Source organism: Prorops nasuta, unplaced genomic scaffold (genome assembly GCF_024137725.1).
Source record: "Prorops nasuta isolate Cenicafe-Biocafe unplaced genomic scaffold, Cenicafe_Pnas_1.2 PNAS00010, whole genome shotgun sequence".
NCBI lineage: Eukaryota > Metazoa > Arthropoda > Insecta > Hymenoptera > Bethylidae > Prorops > Prorops nasuta.
The window spans coordinates 7,366,986-7,387,764 of record NW_027116807.1 but is presented as its reverse complement, the minus strand read 5'-3'; the positions used below and the strand labels follow the sequence as shown (position 1 = coordinate 7,387,764).

General features: G+C 35.9%; 1 protein-coding gene and 1 long non-coding RNA gene across 4 annotated transcripts; one reads left to right on the top strand and one right to left on the bottom strand.

Moving 5' to 3' along the window:
• Positions 1 to 90: 90 nt before the first annotated feature.
• smg (sterile alpha motif domain containing protein 4 smaug) lies at positions 91 to 9,870 on the bottom strand. Of its 3 annotated transcripts, none has more exons than XM_066733272.1 (9): positions 9,475 to 9,870; positions 7,737 to 8,064; positions 7,332 to 7,650; positions 7,013 to 7,263; positions 6,826 to 6,951; positions 6,373 to 6,744; positions 6,138 to 6,297; positions 5,810 to 6,062; positions 91 to 5,733 (listed from the first exon to the last, which is right to left on the bottom strand). In XM_066733272.1, the coding sequence occupies exons 2-9, from the start codon at positions 7,948 to 7,950 to the stop codon at positions 5,572 to 5,574; spliced, it is 1,857 nt and encodes a 618-aa protein (XP_066589369.1). In that variant the 5' UTR covers positions 7,951 to 8,064; positions 9,475 to 9,870; the 3' UTR covers positions 91 to 5,571. The 3 variants fall into 3 exon arrangements, with proteins under 3 accessions (XP_066589369.1, XP_066589367.1, XP_066589370.1); XM_066733270.1 differs by having other exon boundaries at positions 91 to 5,736; positions 9,475 to 9,867; XM_066733273.1 differs by having other exon boundaries at positions 91 to 5,736; positions 6,826 to 6,939; positions 9,475 to 9,865.
• An 8,507-nt stretch (positions 9,871 to 18,377) lies between these two features.
• On the top strand, positions 18,378 to 20,055 carry LOC136776822 (uncharacterized). Its single transcript, XR_010823154.1, has 3 exons — positions 18,378 to 18,532; positions 18,648 to 19,070; positions 19,160 to 20,055. It is a non-coding gene; the product is annotated as an uncharacterized lncRNA (long non-coding RNA).
• Positions 20,056 to 20,779: the final 724 nt, after the last annotated feature.

Below are 20,779 nucleotides of genomic sequence, written 5' to 3'. Positions count from 1 at the left end.
CATTAATTAGAATTGTTTGTCACGAACCTTAGCCTGAAATGAAAGACTTGTTTGTTTAGAAAGGACGAAAAATGAATATTCGAAAAATTAATCTGCGTATGAAAATCTTTTATTGAAAAATGTTACTTCATGCTACAACGTCAGTGTACCTTTGTCTATTTAACTTTATAACAGTACAAAAATTGCATTTTTACAAGTTGTCCAGCTTACGTGACTAAATATATTCCAGTTAGTAGCATGACAATCCAAAAAGTGCAGTACTCGTATCGAATCAAGAAATACATTATATCTCCAAGTGGGCTACGGATCTTCCAACAATCATCAACCATCATTTAATTAGCACATTAATCTTGATAACGATTTTTTTGGACTGTCATTGGAAATCTTGGCCGGAAGCTTAAATGGCATTTAAATGCTTTCACGCTCTTACTGAGGAAACTTTGACGTTTTATTTTTTATTTTTTCTATATGATTTTATTCAAAAAATCTTGCATCGCAAATTACCGGCCAAGGAAAATTGGATACATACAGCTTATAGTACAAATGATGTCTTGAATAAAATATGCACTTTACTTATTAAAATGGTTCACTGAATAATCAGCTGAAACAGCATTTTACTACCCACATGTCGGTCAGTTTAACGATATTCGAGAATCGTTTCAAACATGATACATTCTTTAATACATTGACGTTTCGTTCAAATCGAATAGATTGCACATGTCAGTAGTGGTATTAAATATCGACATGAATGACAGGTACCTGTTGGTAAAATGATGGTAAAATAAAAATGATGTTTGTTCAAAATTATTTCCATTGTTTCAGTTGAAATTGGTGAATTTCTCAATAGAACCTTTAAGACATCATTCATGAAAATTCATGGTATAAAGCAAGTCAACAAAAATTATGCCGAGTCATTTAAAATACGCGAAACATCCACTATTGAATATACATAAAATAAATGTATACAGTTAAACAAATGGTGTCTCTGATCAGATACAAATTTTCTGATAATTTTTCAATGAATATTCCTTACTTCATACATCACATATTCATAAATATTGTCGAACTTTCTATCTTCACGAGAAATCATTTATCCTACTTTACTGTACCACTACATAAGCAGCAAAAACTTGTACGATGAATGGATAAGGTGAAGAACGAGTGGCAAAAGGAATAAAATACAATCGGTAATATAAGCCATATTATCCATTCATATACAAAGTTGTTGTTTTTCATCGATTCGAGTCGATACAGGTCTACGGAGTTGGTCTCAACTCAATTAAACTCAACACATTTCGTTGAGTGTCCTCTCACATCTATGATTTATTATTAATTAAAACGATACTTGATGATTGACATGTTTTCTTTTGCATTTGTTTTTTAAAAATTCTGTAAGTACAGTATTCTACATCAGTCTTTGCGAAGTATCCCGTAGATTATTTAGAAGAAGAGGACCAGCCTTGACGTAGGCGTATTGCGTTTGCTGAGAGAGGTGGAGAGTTATATTAACAATAAGTAAGTCGCTGTTGACAAGAGTAATTAAACAGATTAGTGAACGGCCCCTGACGCATGATTCTCTACTATCTTGCATATATATATATATATATATATATTAGGGTGGCCATAAAAAAAGAAATTTTTTTCCGGTGCTTTTATTTTGTTAAGAATGATGCAAAAATAGGAATCGAATTTTTTTAGATATTTTTGAAGCCGTTAAATGGTGCCGATATCGTTTTTAAAGTTAAAAATCCGATGTTCTTCCACTTTTTCGAGGTTAGATGTAAACCAAAATTCCAATAAGCTTTTAATTTGTCAAAAATTATAAAAAAAAGAGATCCTCGAATTTATAGAATTTTTAAAGCCGTTAAAATGTGCCAATATCGATTTTAAAATTAAAAATTTAGATTTATTGAAAACGATTTAACGCAATTATAAATTAATATTGTGCTTTGAAAAGTCCTTTAGTTAAATTACAAGAAAATGTAATAAAAAAAACATTAATCCAGCACAATATTAATTTATAATTTTGTTAAATCGTTTTCAATAAAACTAAATTTTTAATTTTAAAAACGATATCGGTACCATTTAACGGCTTCAAAAAAATCTAAAAAAATTTGATTCCTATTTTTTCATCATTCTTAATAAAATAAAAGCACCGGAAAAAATTTTCTTTTTTTATGGCCACCCTAATATATATATATATACGCTTCCCTATACCTTCTTAATTAATTAGGTCCTGCCTTTTTATGAATCAATCTCTATCATCTCTTGTTGGCAGTCGTTTTCAATTTCGCCTGACGTGTTGAAAAGACGAGTCAACCAAATGGTACATAATCTACGTAAGCACGCTTCTCGATATCGATATCTGTTCAAAAGACCTGCTGCTTCTGCGGAGAATATATATATATATATATATCTCGGAGAGTTATAAGAACCCTCAAAATCCACAGAAATTTGAGCAAAAAGTTCAAGCTCGTAATCTCTCGATTGAAGGAAAATAAACACGAAACAAAATGGAATGAAAAAAGCCTGAACTTTTTGCACATAATTAAAGAACCGAAGAATTAATCTTCTTGTCTTCTGTACCATAAATCTCCTTCCTTTACGCATAAGCATTCGCTACACTTATTAGTTCTGATAAAAATAACAAAAAAACTCATCGCTTGACTAGTTTTTGATCATAATTTTTAGAATTAACACTATTTAATTTGATCGATTGGATTATGCGTGTCCCATTAGTTGGGTAATGCATGAGTTAGGGGTTAGACGCGAGGGTAGATTTCCATGTGTGTATGAGTTAGAAAAACTGAATTTCAATATTGGATTAACTTCAATATCAATGAAATAAGTCTGCCACTTTTTCCTTTGGTAGTCTCTCTCTCTCTCTCTCTCTCTCTCTCTCTCCACCACCAGTTCCTTGGAGAACTATAACTATGTATGTGTCGACAAGGATACTTTTATGCCTATCCAGTAATCACTGCACAGCTTTACATGATTTATCATCTAGTACAATAATATACTCTTACAATAATAAATCGTTATTACCTAGACATTACTAGCTTTTTTACTTCCTGTTTATATAATTCCGTTAACTTTTCAACTCTGTCAATTCTTAATATTTTTCGACAATTTTTCATTCGTCTCCCACAGTCTTCCAATTGCTTTTACTACACACGCCTAAAAGGTCCGTAAATAATTCGTCGGGACTCTGTAAGCCTTCCGACTAAACCCAAAGACGTATGGAATATTCAGTCTTTCGTTACAATTTTTTTGTTTCGCTTTTATCTACCGACATTACGATCTAACATTACTATTATAATATACTCAATAGATTTCATTTGTTGCACGAAAATATGCTAGAGCATCCGCCATTTATTTCTCCGAATGGTGTTACAATTATTCTTCTGTGATTCTGTGTGTACATGTAACTCCGTATTCTATCAAGTGTCTCGATTTCACAAAAATCTACATATGCATTGTCAGCGGAATACGATGTATGCTTTTTATTTAACACAGATTTCGATGTCGCTTCTTTTATCCAACTATACAACGACAAATATTGACTAATTTTACAAAAATTATTACTCTTATCGTATCCTTCTTTTAATTTGTTTTCTTCCTTATTTTTGTTGCCCTTAGTAGTACCTCGTATAGTTATAATAATATTGATAATAATAAAAAATTAAAAGTGTAATAAAATGAAGAATACACACACGTATATTCACGAGATCTGTGCGCCAACTATTAAGCATACACCTAATACTTGAATGTTACTTCGAGAAAGCTGAGTTACGAAGGTAAAAAATATATTTGAAAAATTTCTCTCTCTCTCTCTCACACGCGCATACTCTCTTTTTATATATCCATAACAGCTCAATTACTATCAGCCTGATAATTCCACGAAGGGTCTGTTTTTTTTCACTGCTTTGCTGAACTGGTACAATTAGTTGAAATAAGACAAAAGTGTTTTAAACATATTTTCTCTTATTCTAACTTATTGAGCTAGTGTGCACTAGTGCAGTGAAAAAAATAGACCTACAGTATACATATTTCTAAAGAACTCCAATATCATTTTTAATTTTAGTCTTTAATTAAAAAGTTATTAGATTTAACAATTGGGTTATTCGAAGCTTTCTGTTTGTAAAATAATCTGGCAAGCTCTACCCCTGATGGTCAGGCATTGTTAGAATAGCTCTGTGATTAATAGAAAATTTAGAAGTAACAAACTTGTTAAACCTTAATAATTGTTTACTTAAAGTCTAAATTAAAAAATAATACATTTTCTCTTCAAATTATTTGATATTTTCAGGCTACAGATATCTGAGAGGCTAAGGTTATACACTTCAATCATTCCGAATATCATTTGCTCTTACATTCTCTCGATGTTTTTGTATAAATGTGAAACAAAGACTCCAAAATTCTTTTTATTAAAGAAAAAGAACGTTTCGTGTCTTTTCTGCTGTTTTTAAGTCTCAGCCAGTCGCTCAATAAGATTAATTAACAAATTATAAAAAGCTTTGAAACTAAAGCCGACGCTTGATATAGTGGAGAGCTTAGTCTGACTGGACTGAAGAATTCTAAACCTACAGTCTTAATAATGTTTACGATCAAGACAAGGGCCTTTAAGTATGTTTTTTTAACAGACGGGAGATTATAGCATTTGCGTTATTTTTTATAATAATAGCAGTGGTAGTAATAATAGTAATAGTTTTGATGATAGTAATAACATAATAGTAGCAACAATAGCAGCTGTCGTAATAATTAATTAATAATAATAAAAGAGTAAAATCAGTCCGTTCATTAAAATGAATTACGATACATTATTATAATGTGACCTGACGCTTAAAATTAGACAAATTCCATTTCCCGAAATGGATAACACAAAAATAATATTGCAAATATCGTACGGTGCAATTATGTACTTTTTCCTCTATCGTTTTATCGTTCGTTACAATTCGTCCATTTTATCTATTCACCCCCTCCCCCCAAAAATTTAAATTCTCTTAATTAATTTCTCATATATATATATACATATACACACACACGTTGCAGATACACGCTTCTCGCATGTGCGTATGATATATTCGACATATAGATGCAAGTATATATAAGGAAAGAATCTATCTTTCTGGTAGCATTTGGCGTTGCCAAAATCTGTCAGCTTTCTAGTTAAATAATACAATTGCAATGAATACAATAAAAAAATCTGATTCGTTTATATCGTTATTATAATATTTCGCTCAGAGACTTCTCTTTTCGTTCGAGTCTCGTTTGTCAGACAGTTCCATTTGGTAGAGCGGTTAAAACACTGAGTGTATGAGTTTGTGCGCGCGCGCGCGCGCTCTCGTATTTACGTGTATTTTATAATTAGCTAGTTCGCTAATTAGCAGAGCTTCAAAAAGCTCCTTAGTCAATTAATTATCGTTGATTTTTAGCAAATCAACGGTGTCCATCCCATTTACAATGTCTTCCTATATTTTCTGTTACTTTGGCAAATTAACAGCATGCTTCCTTCATTTATGATTAATTTTTATCAGCCCATGTTAATGTGAATTCGATCTCTAGTTTACCTTAAGCCTCTCCAAAACCGCCAATAGCTTGCTCGGTCATGCGTAAGCATAGCGATTCAAGGCGTGAATTTATTTCCGGTTCCGTTGTTTCTGTTGTGTTTCCACTTTGACCAGGAAAATTATCCCTTGGAGCGCTGTAGGTGCGTTGCAGAGTTCTTTGTAGCTGCTACGTGAGAAAAGGTTCATTGTTGATTATATTAAGAAGCGATCAATTATTATTGAAAGAACTTCTGACGTACCTCTAAACTAGTTTCCTGTAAGCTTGGTCTCTTCTCAACAGCATGGGAAAGACGCAAACTATTCTGGATCGCGGTTTGATTCTGATTATTCTGAAGATAAGGTGTAGATATGCTGTTTCTGTGTGGGCTCACCAGGAAGCTATTGTTATGTGAATGATTATTATGTATGTGGCCTAAGTTTAGGCTAGGCTTTCTAGCATGCTGTTGTGGGCTACAATATCTACGATTATTATAGCCATAATTATGTTGCCACCTAAACATTGGAATTAACACTATATTATTAGCATACCGTTAAAATTTAATTTGTTCTGAATGGTAATCAAATTACTTTGGATTGGGTCTAGGATTGCCCAGTCTACTACGCCATTGCTGTACTTTCTCCTTCTGATTTGGTGTAAAGCAATCGTGTTGCAACACTTTCTCCAAAATGTTCACGCAGGCACACAGGATTCCATCGTCAACGCTATCCAAAGCCAATCTGCTGCACACTGTAAATATGAACAAAATGAATAAAAAAATTATAATAACTAACATATATATATATATAAATGTCTTTCACTTACGCTTTCCGAGAACTTTAGTGAATTGGGCAGGTATGTCTTGAGCGTCATTTTCTCGACTTGGCTTCATGGGTGTAGCAAGGATAGTTTTAAGCTCATCTAGGGTGTTGACTAGAAGAGCCGAGCTTTGCGAGAAGGAAGTGGATTGACTTCCATCGCGAGTAGATTGTAAGAGATCTTTCTCCAAATTCAGTAATGTTGTGTAACGCTGTTGAAGTTTGGCAATGGAAAGAGCCAACTTGTGCCTCGCCCCTTTCGTTACACCTTGTTCCGCGAGTTGATCTTCCGTTAATGTCAGCATCTCTTCGTAGTTTAGAGTGGTGAACAGATAACTGTATTTATGGAGACGTAAAGTTTTTAGCCAGGACGGTACGTCTGTAAAAAAAAAGAGAAAAGAAACATTTTTAAAGTCTAAACTAAAGCGATTGAATATCCAAAACACAAGATAAAAATAACCTCGCATTCCACTGGCCAATGATCGATTCGATGTTTCATCCAGACGTCCTTCGCTGCCGCTACTGGCACAAGAGCTCTGTGGACTCAAGGGTCCTAGCCCGATGAGGCTACCGGCTAAAATGTATTCTTTCATCAGACGGCTAGAGATTCTTCCAACAAGCATAATTAAGTTAAGATGAATATTTACTTGTATGATCCCCTGAGACGCTAAAGCTTCGTGGCTTATGTCTGTTCGAACTATTTAAATTATTAGTACGGTCAATAACCTCCAAATGTTGTGGCGGTGCTACTGGTGGCGTCAAACTGTTTGAACGGCGTTGACGAGCTACAGGAGGAGGGAACTGAAGATTGAACGTGGTACTTCCTTGACTTCCAAATAGATTTGTTTGATCATTCTGCGTTTGTTGCTTTGAATTTCTTTGCCAAGTATTGTCCCATCTAGGTTAGACATTTGATAAATTTGTGCAGCTGTTGTACAATTATATTTTTCTAATTTATTTTCTTACCTTGTGGATGTATTTGTATATTCATCAAGATTGGGAATTGGAGCAGTGCCACTGATACGTTCTTCTAAATGTCTAAGCCATAAAGTTAGCGATCGCCTATCTTGACTAGTAATGGCTGGATGGATTAAAGTATAGCTCAGCAGCTGTTGTGTTTGCTCAGTGAACTGGCCAGTGCTTATACAGTGGCTGACCAATTCTGGTATTGCCACCAAATAACATTGCTTACAATCTACATTGCCAGGCCTTAGCAATGGGAGATGCGTCAAAAGTTGATTGATGGCAACCTCTGTTGACTCTGATAATAACGAGTTAACAAAGACTGCAAGAAAAGAAGAATTAATTTTATTCTCTTGTGAAGCATGGAAAATAAAATATTGTAATGATAGTAGTGTTTTAATTCTTTACCTGGATTATTTGCATTAAGCTCTTGAGTATCTAATTCCGATACTGAATGTAGGGAGTGTTGAACTGCTTGAGCCAGAAATCTAGCCTGAACAGCAGGAATACGTCTCAGCAAGGCATAGAGCACAACAGTCTGCTCGCATTCATTCCACTGAGAAAAAACTCTTGTCAGCTCACCCACTTGCTCACAGAACAATGCTCCTGGCGACCACTTCATCTTTTAATATTTTTTAGCCTTTGGAGGTTTGGATATTTCAATTATTAATAAAAGCTCAAAGAATTACTCTTTCCTGAAAGCTTTAATTAATAATTTGCGCTACCCTCTGACAATCTGTAATCATGTTACAAAAAAAGAAACCATCACAAAAGGAAAAGAAAAAATTGTTAAATTGACAAAATACATCATTCATATTTTTCTTATTTTATATAAAACGTACGATTGAAGATAACCCTGAACTTTTCAAAGAGATAGATAGTATGATAAAGTAACATTGTTAAAATCAAAACAAGCAACCAGTTAAAGTAGCATATTAATTTCCGTTATAGAAAGATACATCACCTAATAAATAATAAAGCAAAGTATTTACATGACAACTGTAAACAGAGACACTTAGAAAAAGGGGGCGATAATCGTTAAATCAAAACTTCAACAATTTGAAAGACAAAATATTGTGGATCTTGTCAACCGAAAATTCCCCTAAATATGTAGTATATGTGTATATACATGCATGGACAGGTGAAGGTAGACGACAGGCAGGTCTACACATATACAGAAAATCACTCAATACGCGTATACAGACGTGTGACAATAACAATAAAATTGGAGCCGTTCTGGAAATGATTTCCGGTGCATCTGGGGGACAAATGGCGCTAAACCTGTATGTTTTGTAACTCTACTCATTAGAGAGATACAAACGGATTGATAATGAAGGCTGAAAGATATGTTGAGTTTTGAGGTTGAATGAATCAGAACTTCGAAAAATTGGAGAAGGTACTTTAGAGTTGGAAAATAAGAAATAAGTGATAAAATTCAGCTGAGGTCAAGTTTGTTTACCCCACGATGCGGGTGTATTTATAGCTGCTTGAGGATCCGTTGCAACAGCATTGAAAATCACCAGTGACGTATAAAAAAACTGCTTCGATTAACATTTTTCTTTAAGAAAAGTCAGAAAAGCACGGTATAACATTCCTAGTAGAGAAGAAGATTGAGAATTTCAATACTAATCACTGAGAAATTCTTTTCTCCACTTTGCTTTTGCTTGTTTGTGAACCAAGCCACCGCTAGGGGATATCGCGAGTCGCGACGAGAACAAGGGACGGAGCGGAGTCGGGCGGGAGGAGAGCAGGAGAGACGAGAGATCAGTGACTAGGAAGCGAGAAAAGGAAAGACGAAACCAGCCAGTTACAGACTGGGAAAGAGAGTGATAGAGAAAGGGTGAGGGGGGTCCAGAAAACATGAAAGAAAACAAAAAGAATGTCTCCTTGTGTCAAGGAAATTTAAATGTTCTTTTTTCATATAAATAATGCGTAGCGTTTATAAGATGAAAGGTGAATAGAGTAAATAAAAATACCAAGTGAAGATGAAAATTAGTGTTTCTCGAGGTTGCTGATCGGCCATTAAATCGGTACTCTTTAACAGTATTGGTGAGAGATGAAATAGAAGCAGAACGGGAGAAAAAGATAAAGAGAAAAAGAGAGGGGGGCGGAGAAAAAGAGAGAGGCACGAAAAGATTTGAATTACCATGTAGAAGCAGGGTCGGTATTGTCCGTCGTTCGTCGAACCCGTCGAATATCCAGTCGCGCGCAGAAAAACAGTAAGACTACTGAATTATAACATTTTTCATCCGAACAAAAGTGGAGACAGAGGTATACGTTGTTCACGTTCATCCATCCACCATGTGGTTTTGTATAGTAGTAGTAGTGGTGGTGGTGGCGGCGGTGGTGGTAGTGAACTGGTTGCGGTTGCGATAATCTAAAGCTAAAGCTAAGCTGTGGTAAGCTGATGCGATGCTCCGCACCGGTTCTGATTCTTCTGGTTGTTGGTGGAGTCTACGTGAGCTTTGACGCGATCGCACTGGCTACCGCCTTTTCTCCGACATTCCATATTCTGACCTCATTGGTCCAATATTCCTAGGCCCGAGCTCGTCCACCAATCATTTGCTTTTACATCTGCCTCACCGAGCCGCGCGCCAAATTTGTTCTCCTTTATTTACCAGCTTCAGGGCCGGTTTTTCCACCTATTGGTAAAATTTATCTGCTTGGTAAAATTTACAAACTGTGGTAAATTCTATTCAATTTCAAGCTTTACCAAACGGATAAATTTATCCAGACGTTTGCCAATAGGTGGAACAACTGGCCCTCAATGTTTTACGCAATTCCTAGTTGGCCTGCCAGTCTAGACTGGTCTAGACCAGTCTAGACTGCGTGGACAGTGGATTGGATGAGACTACACGATCTACCTTGGCTAGGTCAAACATCTACTTACCTACCTCTACCTACTTTATAATCTACTATTTCGTTTTCCCACATTATGGGGTAGAAAATTTATTTAAATTATAGCCAAAGTACTTAAAATCTTTTGAAACAATTTTTTTTTAATTTGATATTCAGCTAGAGCAATGTTTATCTAAGAGTAAAAATCTGTAGAAAATAAAGACAAATATTCAAAAACTTATATTAAAAATACTATTTTATTATATTTATCAAAATTCAATTAGCAGATATTTGTGAGTCATGGACAAAAATAAACTTTGGTTTCATTAATTTCATTTACACTGGTTATTGACATGATGGATGGCCAAACCTGTAGCTAAACTGTTAATGATAATATAAAATTTATAAACATTCATGTAAACTGATGACAGAACAAAATTCTCAAGACTCCAGCAAACAAGATCCAGTATCAATAATACTTATTTCCCCTTTTATAATGAGACATTTGGAATAAACTAAAGGCTTAATATATTAGCAACAATAAAAACAAACAGTTCATTCACAATATTTATCCTATTTGCTAATAGAGCAAAAAAGACCTTACTCGGCCTAAAATTCACTATTAATATTAGGTTTTAAATATTTTCTCCCATGCCATCACTTTCTGTGACTAATGCCCTCTCCAAAATAACACGTCCCTCTTTGTATCTTTGATTTTCATCTGTGGCAAACTCATATACCCATCCAAGTTTTGCATCACAATTCTTGCAGCTAACATCCCTTACCATATGACGGCCAGTTAACATAACTCTATCCTGCACTTCACTAGAAAGAAATCATCTATTATGATAAAATATATGATGACATGGTAGTAAGAAGAGAAGCTCTTTACCTATAGTTAAGATTCACAACTTTATTAAAAAGAAAAGCTCGTCCTGTAGCTCCAGTAAATCTAGTGCTGATTAGCTGGCCTCTGTTAGTCAAGTTTGTATCACAAGACGCGCATGAGAAAAGGCGAGTACCTCCGATATGCTCTAAAAATATTACTCCCATTTCAAAAAGCTATCAATTGCTTGTTCTTCGTGGCAAACAAAAGTTTTTCTTTGAAGGGCTTCCTTTGAAGAGATAGCGATGTGTCACGATTTATTGCTGTATATGTTGTTAATCGTCATCTACTCTAACCTGAATATCTTAGAATAATTGACCATAATAGAATTTTCAAACTGTTTAGTTTCTTTGCTATTTGACACTCGATTCAGAATATACTCTTCTTTGAGCTCTAAAAATGTCAAACTGTTGATCCCAATTCCCAAACAAAAACGATGATTTGCGACGAGTGCGTGATTATACACGAAAGCACACTGCAGGCACTGCAGCACCTGATTGTTCATAGGGCCAGTGATGCCAGAAATGACTATTTTTTCCACAGAAACAGTTGAACAGGGAGGGCAAACACACAAAGCCGTAAGTCCCTATGAGTGTGAAGTGGCTACTACTGCCCCAGTCAAGAGGAGAAGGTAGGGGTTACTCACACTACTTTAGGCCACATTCGTGTGATCAGCATTCTGCTGAGCACTGCCGATTTCAATGTTTTTGGGCTTGTTGGAATCGTTAGGTCTGGCACCTCGTCATAAAGAAGCCCGATTTTTCGACTTGTTTTGCGATTAACGGGATCCCTCACGCGTGCTTTACCGACAGTACAAGTTAATAAACAATTCGTTTAACAAAAGTTAAATGCGAAGTAAATTGCAAAAACGGGCTTCTTTATGACAAGGTGCCAATTCTAACGAGTCAATCGAGCTTAAAAAAACTCAAATCGGATGAAGAATAACGCTGTACCACTGTCCCGCGTTCTTGAAGTGGAAATGACCAAAAGTAACCTCTCTTCAAAAACGCGGCACAATGGTACAGCGTTATTTTTCAACTAATTTGAGTGATTTTAAGTTCGTTTGACTCGTTAGGACTGGCACATTGTCCTACAAAGGCACGATTGTTCAATTTGCCTCGCATTTGAATTTTATTAAACGAATTGTTTATTGACTTGTACTGTCGGTAAAGCTCGCGTGAGGGATCCCGTTAAATATTATTAATGCGATTTTTTAAACAATTTGATTTTTTTTTCATTTATTGGAAAATAAGGCTTTTTTATGACAAGGTGCGAGTCCTAACGGTTCCAACAAGCCCAAAATCATTAAAATCGGTCGAAAAATAACGCTGGACAATTCTCCCTCGTTTTTCGTTCCGTAATGTTGGCTACAGAGGGCTTGCTTGAGGGATCCGGGATCCCTCACGCGTGCTTTACCGACAGTACAGGTCAGTAAACAATTAGTTTAATAAAATTCAAATGCGAAGCAAATTGCAAAAACGGGCTTCTTTATGACAAGGTGCCAATTCTAACGAGTCAATCGAGCTTAAAAAAACTCAAATCGGATGAAGAATAACGCTGTACCACTGTCCCGCGTTCTTGAAGAGAGGTTACACTTTTGGTTATTTCCACTTCAAGAACCCGGGACAGTGGTACAGCGTTATTCTTCATCCGATTTGAGTTTTTTTAAGCTCGATTGACTCGTTAGAATTGGCACCTTGTCATAAAAAAGCCCGTTTTTGCAATTTGCTTCGCTTTTGACTTTTATTAAACGAATTGTTTATTGACTTGTACTGCCGGTAAAGCACGCGTGAGGGATCCCGGATCGCTCAAGCAAGCCCTCTGTAGCCAACATTACGGAACGAAAAACGAGGGAGAATTGTCCAGCGTTATTTTTCGACCGATTTTAATGATTTTGGGCTTGTTGGAACCGTTAGGACTCGCACCTTGTCATAAAAAAGCCTTATTTTCCAAAAAATGAAAGAAAAAATCAAATTGTTTAAAAAATCGCATTAATAATATTTAATCGCAAAACAAATCGAAAAATCGGGCTTCTTTATGACGAGGTGCCAGACCTAACGATTCCAACAAGCCCAAAAACATTGAAATCGGTTGAGAAATAGAGCCGTACCATTGTCCCGCGTTTCTGAGGTGGACGAAAACCAAAAATTTTTAGGAAGGAAGCTAGGCTTCCGCCCCTCTCGCGGCTCACGCTAACGTGTTCCCCCACTCCAGCATCGAAACTTACTGCGAAGCTTTCCTCATATGTACGCTATTCCCCTATCTGTAACTATACACATATAAATACCGCTAAAATAATGTTGAGAACATTTCATCTTGCCGATATAATGAAATTGCTAAAAATGCAATTATCATTTTTAAATAAAATTGTAGAAAAGGAGATTTCGTAATGCTTGAAATATAAGACATACGGCGAAACGCGGGACAATGGTACAGTCGTATTTTTCAACAGAATTTGATGAGACTAGTAATAATTAAAGCCATTCTTCATGTAGATTGTCCTAAAGACCTCGCCTTTTCGATAAAGCTTATAGTTTTTCAACTATGAACGTTTGAAGTTGCACGGCGCACAAATACATATTTCTTCTCTCGCGTAGATCAGCTGTTGCGCACGTCCATCTTCAATCGTTCATAATTGGAAAACTATAAGCTTTATCGAAAATGCGAGCTCTTTAGGAAAATCTACATGAAGAACGGTTTCAGTTATGACTAGCCTCATCAAATTCTATTGAGAAATACGCCTGTACCATTGTCCCGCGTTTTGCCCTAATTTCAGGTCTTCAAGCGTCACTGACTCGTTCATTCTGCTATTTATTTCGGAACAAATAAAAGTACGATTGCACATTGAAAAATTACATTAGAAGCTCTCGATAATGTACAATGACCGGCAGAAATGGCGTCCCTTGATGCGTTTAGGAACCGCATTTTAGGATCCTTCACTGTATACTCTATTCTGCTAGGCGGAGATAGGGGAATGGAACGCGATAACTATAGTAGTTAGTTTATCTCGCTCTAAATGCGTGAGTGCGAGAGAGAGAGCTTTATACGGCATAGCAGGGCAAGCCAGGCGTCCCGACTGCTTATTTCTATCTGTGCCATTGCCTATGGCTATCTCTCTCGCTCGGTAAGAATCATTCGTCCGTCCTTGTTTAGGTCAGTTCTACGCCAATGGATACTCTCTAAAGAAGATTTTCTCAGGCGACACCATTGAAGACTGCGATTACAGCGGGGATTTTAAAATACTGTGCACCTGTCACTGTCAAACGTCAGTATGAAAGATTATTGTCGCTTACAGCGTTTGGTGCAATTAACATTATAAGTCTGGATTATTATGTGATATTCTGTAATGCACATATATATATACATATGTTAATTTACTTTTAATTTTTTAAACCAATAAGTTATTGGCATTATAGAAGAAACTCATTTAAATATAAGAATATACTGGTTTCCACTTATGTAACTTTTCTTGTAAATATAACATAATTTTAATTAATAAAATTCACTCATTTATTAATCAGACTAAGAAGAGTTATTTCTTTTAAATTTTAACATGTATAGAATAATATCCTAAACGCGCACACTTAACTAATTATTATTAGAGAAATATTTTTATAATCGTTACACATTGATAATAATATATCTCAATATCCTTCAGTTTAAAATATCATTTACATTGAAGAAATCTTGATCAATGGTCATGAAGAGTTCGTGGCTCAATGGCTAGGTCGCTTGCCTCGAAGATTAGTTAGAGCGCTTTTGTCGGTGGTTCGAATCCCGCGGGAGATATTTTTTTTTTCGTTTTAAAAGCATTACTATCTTTTCTTTTTGTTAATTATTTGGAAGCATTGCTACTGCCTTCAAAAATATTTGTGCAATCCTTAAAATATACAATGTTATATTTATGCTTTTTTTGTAATCTAATCCATATGAGCAGGAGCTCGCTTCTTCGGCATTTGTTTTGATCGGAAGTGCATGTAAACAAACCACTGAATAGCTTGTTTCTTTTTGATAAACTGTTTCATTGCAGTCTAGGTGGTTAGAGCTCGCGCATCGCTATTAGTTTTCGCGTATAATGGCACCGAATATCGAAGTTTGGTTGAGGGGGCGAATTGTAGGCCTTTGGGAGGCTGGAAAATCTAATTTAGAAATTGCAGCGCTTACAGGTGTTTCGGTGAAAACCGTTCGCCGGTGGATTACCGCTTTTCAGCGCGGCGGTGGTAACGCATTGCGTGATCACCGTGCAAATAATCATAGACCTGCTGGTTCACAACCGGTAGAGGACCAACTCCTAGTGGACTACACTTCGCGAGACCCCTTCGGGAACGCGTAGTTGACGGAATTGTTTTGACGGGATTTCCTTTATCCGAACGATCGGGTAGGCGGCGACTTAACGCGGCCGGCATTAATTGCTATCGTCCAGCCCGCAAGATTACTCTTAATCCTCAGCACCGAGAACAAAGAGTCGCGTTTGCATTAGAAAATTTAGCGACCAGTCGTGAAACGTGGGAAACGGTGATCTGGACCGATGAAAAGGTTTTTGTATCATCCGTTGACCGACGTTTTCTTCACGTCTGGAGGCCCAGCGATTCTCGGATGAACCCCGAATACGTCGTTCAGAGTGATCGCTCTGGACGAATCACGTGTGGCGTTTGGGGGTGGGTGTCAGGAGGCACGATAGGTTAATTGGTTGAGGTTCTTCCTAAGATGTCTTTGCAGACTACATTACGGTCCTTGAAGAGGTGCTTCTTCCAAGTGTTCGTGCTGTGTATTCTGCCGAAGATATGCCAATAATCCGTGTAGTGCAGGATAATTCTGCAGTTCACACTTCACACGCCACTCGTGATTGGTTAGGGGATCATCCGGAAATCCAACTGGTCCAGTGGCCGGCCAAGAGTCCGGATTTAAATATTATAGAAAACGTTTGGGCGAGAATGACCAAAAAATGGGTCGCGCCAAGGGAGAGGACGAAAACAGCAGTGCTTGAGAATGCAAGAGCTGTGTGGGAAGGCCTACGGCATGAACCACAGTTTCTTGAAAACTTAATTGAATCGATTCCAAATCGACTCAATCAAGTTATTGACCGGCGCGGATATTGGACTGACTACTAGACGAACTGACGTTACGTAGGACATACAATTTTGACAAAAATTAGGAAGCTCTAGCCGTGTCTGACTAACTGCCCTTTTCAGGGCAAAATAAACTTTTCAAAATATGTTTGGAAGCAGTAGCAATGCTTCCAAATAATTAACAAAAAGAAAAGATAGTAATGCTTTTAAAACGAAAAAAAAAATATCTCCCGCGGGATTCGAACCACCGACAAAAGCGCTCTAACTAATCTTCGAGGCAAGCGACCTAGCCATTGAGCCACGAACTCTTCATGACCATTGATCAAGATTTCTTCAATGTAAATGATATTTTAAACTGAAGGATATTGAGATATATTATTATCAATGTGTAACGATTATAAAAATATTTCTCTAATAATAATTAGTTAAGTGTGCGCGTTTAGGATATTATTCTATACATGTTAAAATTTAAAAGAAATAACTCTTCTTAGTCTGATTAATAAATGAGTGAATTTTATTAATTAAAATTATGTTATATTTACAAGAAAAGTTACATAAGTGGAAACCAGTATATTCTTATATTTAAATGAGTTTCTTCTATAATGCCAATAACTTATTGGTTTAAAAAATTAAAAGTAAATTAACATATGTATATATATATGTGCATTACAGAATATCACATAATAATCCAGACTTATAATGTTAATTGCACCAAACGCTGTAAGCGACAATAATCTTTCATACTGACGTTTGACAGTGACAGGTGCACAGTATTTTAAAATCCCCGCTGTAATCGCAGTCTTCAATGGTGTCGCCTGAGAAAATCTTCTTTAGAGAGTATCCATTGGCGTAGAACTGACCTAAACAAGGACGGACGAATGATTCTTACCGAGCGAGAGAGATAGCCATAGGCAATGGCACAGATAGAAATAAGCAGTCGGGACGCCTGGCTTGCCCTGCTATGCCGTATAAAGCTCTCTCTCTCGCACTCACGCATTTAGAGCGAGATAAACTAACTACTATAGTTATCGCGTTCCATTCCCCTATCTCCGCCTAGCAGAATAGAGTATACAGTGAAGGATCCTAAAATGCGGTTCCTAAACGCATCAAGGGACGCCATTTCTGCCGGTCATTGTACATTATCGAGAGCTTCTAATGTAATTTTTCAATGTGCAATCGTACTTTTATTTGTTCCGAAATAAATAGCAGAATGAACGAGTCAGTGACGCTTGAAGACCTGAAATTAGGGCAAAACGCGGGACAATGGTACAGGCGTATTTCTCAATAGAATTTGATGAGGCTAGTCATAACTGAAACCGTTCTTCATGTAGATTTTCCTAAAGAGCTCGCATTTTCGATAAAGCTTATAGTTTTCCAATTATGAACGATTGAAGATGGACGTGCGCAACAGCTGATCTACGCGAGAGAAGAAATATGTATTTGTGCGCCGTGCAACTTCAAACGTTCATAGTTGAAAAACTATAAGCTTTATCGAAAAGGCGAGGTCTTTAGGACAATCTACATGAAGAATGGCTTTAATTATTACTAGTCTCATCAAATTCTGTTGAAAAATACGACTGTACCATTGTCCCGCGTTTCGCCGTATGTCTTATATTTCAAGCATTACGAAATCTCCTTTTCTACAATTTTATTTAAAAATGATAATTGCATTTTTAGCAATTTCATTATATCGGCAAGATGAAATGTTCTCAACATTATTTTAGCGGTATTTATATGTGTATAGTTACAGATAGGGGAATAGCGTACATATGAGGAAAGCTTCGCAGTAAGTTTCGATGCTGGAGTGGGGGAACACGTTAGCGTGAGCCGCGAGAGGGGCGGAAGCCTAGCTTCCTTCCTAAAATTTTTTGGTTTTCGTCCACCTCAGAAACGCGGGACAATGGTACGGCTCTATTTCTCAACCGATTTCAATGTTTTTGGGCTTGTTGGAATCGTTAGGTCTGGCACCTCGTCATAAAGAAGCCCGATTTTTCGATTTGTTTTGCGATTAAATATTATTAATGCGATTTTTTAAACAATTTGATTTTTTCTTTCATTTTTTGGAAAATAAGGCTTTTTTATGACAAGGTGCGAGTCCTAACGGTTCCAACCAGTGGTGAACATCAAGGCGAGGGGAGTGAAACCTTTAGGGGAGGAAACGAAGAGAGTGTCCGCCATTTTACCATGCACTACTAATGCTGCCCCCAACGGTAAATTGAATAAGTTTCGCAAAGTATCGTAATGTCATGGAAAGGATAAGAAATATTGCATGTTTTCTATTTATTAATTTATTTTAAAGAATTTTCTATGAAGATGCCAGCTTGTGTAGTTCTGGGCTGTCATTTTAAATTTTTTAATAAAAATAGCAAGCAACAGTTTTATGAATTAAATAACAAAGTTACGTTCCATCGGTACGTAATACTTTATAACCTACAATTGTAGCTTATAGCTTACTGGACATAAGGAATATTAGTTTCGTCGTTACAGTATTGTTTTTAAAGTATAAAAACTATCTTAATCCATTAGAATACCTAAGGATAAAGAAAGAAGAGAGAAATGGATCAGAAACTTGGGCATTATTGAAAATTATTCTTTACCTAAGTTTTCATTTGTCTGTTCTAAACATTTTACAGAAGAAGATTTTGCTAAGACTTCTTGTTCCATAAGGAAACTGAAAGATGATACTATTCCACTAGTAAAATATCATGCTATATTATATTTTTAATATTTTAAAGATTTAGTTGATTGTAAGTATCAAGTTATTTAATAAGATTATTTAGACAAATTTCATTTTAGCAGAGAAGTACTGAAAATATTGACACAAGTTATTTTGAGCCTATAGATCAATCTGCTCATGAATTTATTGATAAACCAGTTCATCAACCTATTTGTGAATATATTCATAAGGATAGCTGTCATTCCAATGTAGAGGAAAAAATTATTTCACCTGTAGGTTTCATTCTATATTTATGTTTAACAGAATTATGGCAATAGCTGTCTATTTTTATAACTAATAATAAACTTGTGTATAATTCCAGGTTGAATCTAAAAGTTTAAGTGCCTCTTCCTGTATAAGTAATATATTATTCACTCAAACCTAGATGACACGCCAAGAAAAACATTTTTAAAGAAATCTTTACGTGAACAAAAATTGCATACCAACGTATAAAATAAGCCAGGATCACTTAGAATTATTTTTTGGTTGTATAAGAGCTAGAGGAGGTTTTAATAATAATCCAACAGCAAGACAGTTTAAAGCAGCAATGAAAAAATTATTTATACATTCAGAAATTGCGGATTCAGGTACCGGTAACTGTATACCATTAGAACGCATAAATATTTTACATGTTACGCCACTAAGTTCAGAAGAAATAATAAATAGTTCTGTAAGGCTAAAGAGCTGTAACATTATAGAGCCTCACTACGTGACATCTAGTGATACCATTGCAAACCACAGTTATATTCCAGATATTCGAAATATCAGCGAATTTTCAAATAACATTATAGTCTACATAGGTGGATTTATTTGTAAAGGTCTTCAAAATAGCTTACATTGTGAAGAGTGTATCCATGCTCGAACATCTAATAAAGAAACCTCTTATCAATATAACCTTTTAAATATTAAAAGCTGTGGTAATTTGCAATACCCATCAGAGAGTGTAATAAAAATTTGTAAAGAATGTGAGAAGGCAATAAGATATTGTTTAGCTAAAAATGGAGGAATATACTTAGAAAACAAATATAACCATTTATATATACATAATTTGGTTTTTACAAATTTATTAGAAAATGATTTTATATTTGAAACGTTAAAAAAGCATTCCTATGACTAAAATCCTTTAGATAATCATGTAGTTCATTTGATTAAATCTATAATTATAAGATATATTAAAGTAAGAATTCATTATATTTGTAAAAAAAATAATAATGAGTCTTTAAGTCAAAGACATTTTCGGAATAAATTAACATTATTTCAAGGTAAATAAATTTTTTAAAAATTTTCGATTTTTTTTAATATCTAATCATTTAATTTGCGTTTCACGACATTTCCATAATCAGATTTTACCATTAGGTGGCAGCATTAGTAGTGCATGGTAAGATGGCGGCCCCTCCCTCCCTTAAGGTTTCACTCCCCTCGTCCAAAACCACGGCTTTATGTTCCATCCAGAAGTTGTTCTTACATCCATGGTTCCAACAAGCCAAAAATCATTAAAATCGGTCGAAAAATAACGCTGGACAATTCTCCCTCGTTTTTCGTTCCGTAATGTTGGCTATAGAGGGCTTGAGGGATCCCGTTAGAGGCAAGATCTGGCTTCACTCAACTTCACTACTCCTCACCCTCACCACTCCTCGTCCTCACTACTCCTCAGCAGTGCTCAGAAGAATGCTGATCACATGCATATGGCCTAAAGTAGGGTGAGTAACCCATACCTCTTCTCCTCTTGACTGGCGCAGTAGCCACTTCACACTCATAGGGGCTTACGGCTTTGTGTGTTTGCCCTCCCTGTTCAACTGTTTCTGTGGAAAAAATAGTCATTTCTGGCATCACTGCAAGAATTGGAAGTTGGAAGCGCCATTTTACGAATTATAAAAATAGATATATTTGTATTGGATTGGCTGTGCTCACTACTTTCCGACCAATAAAATACTAGCTTAAA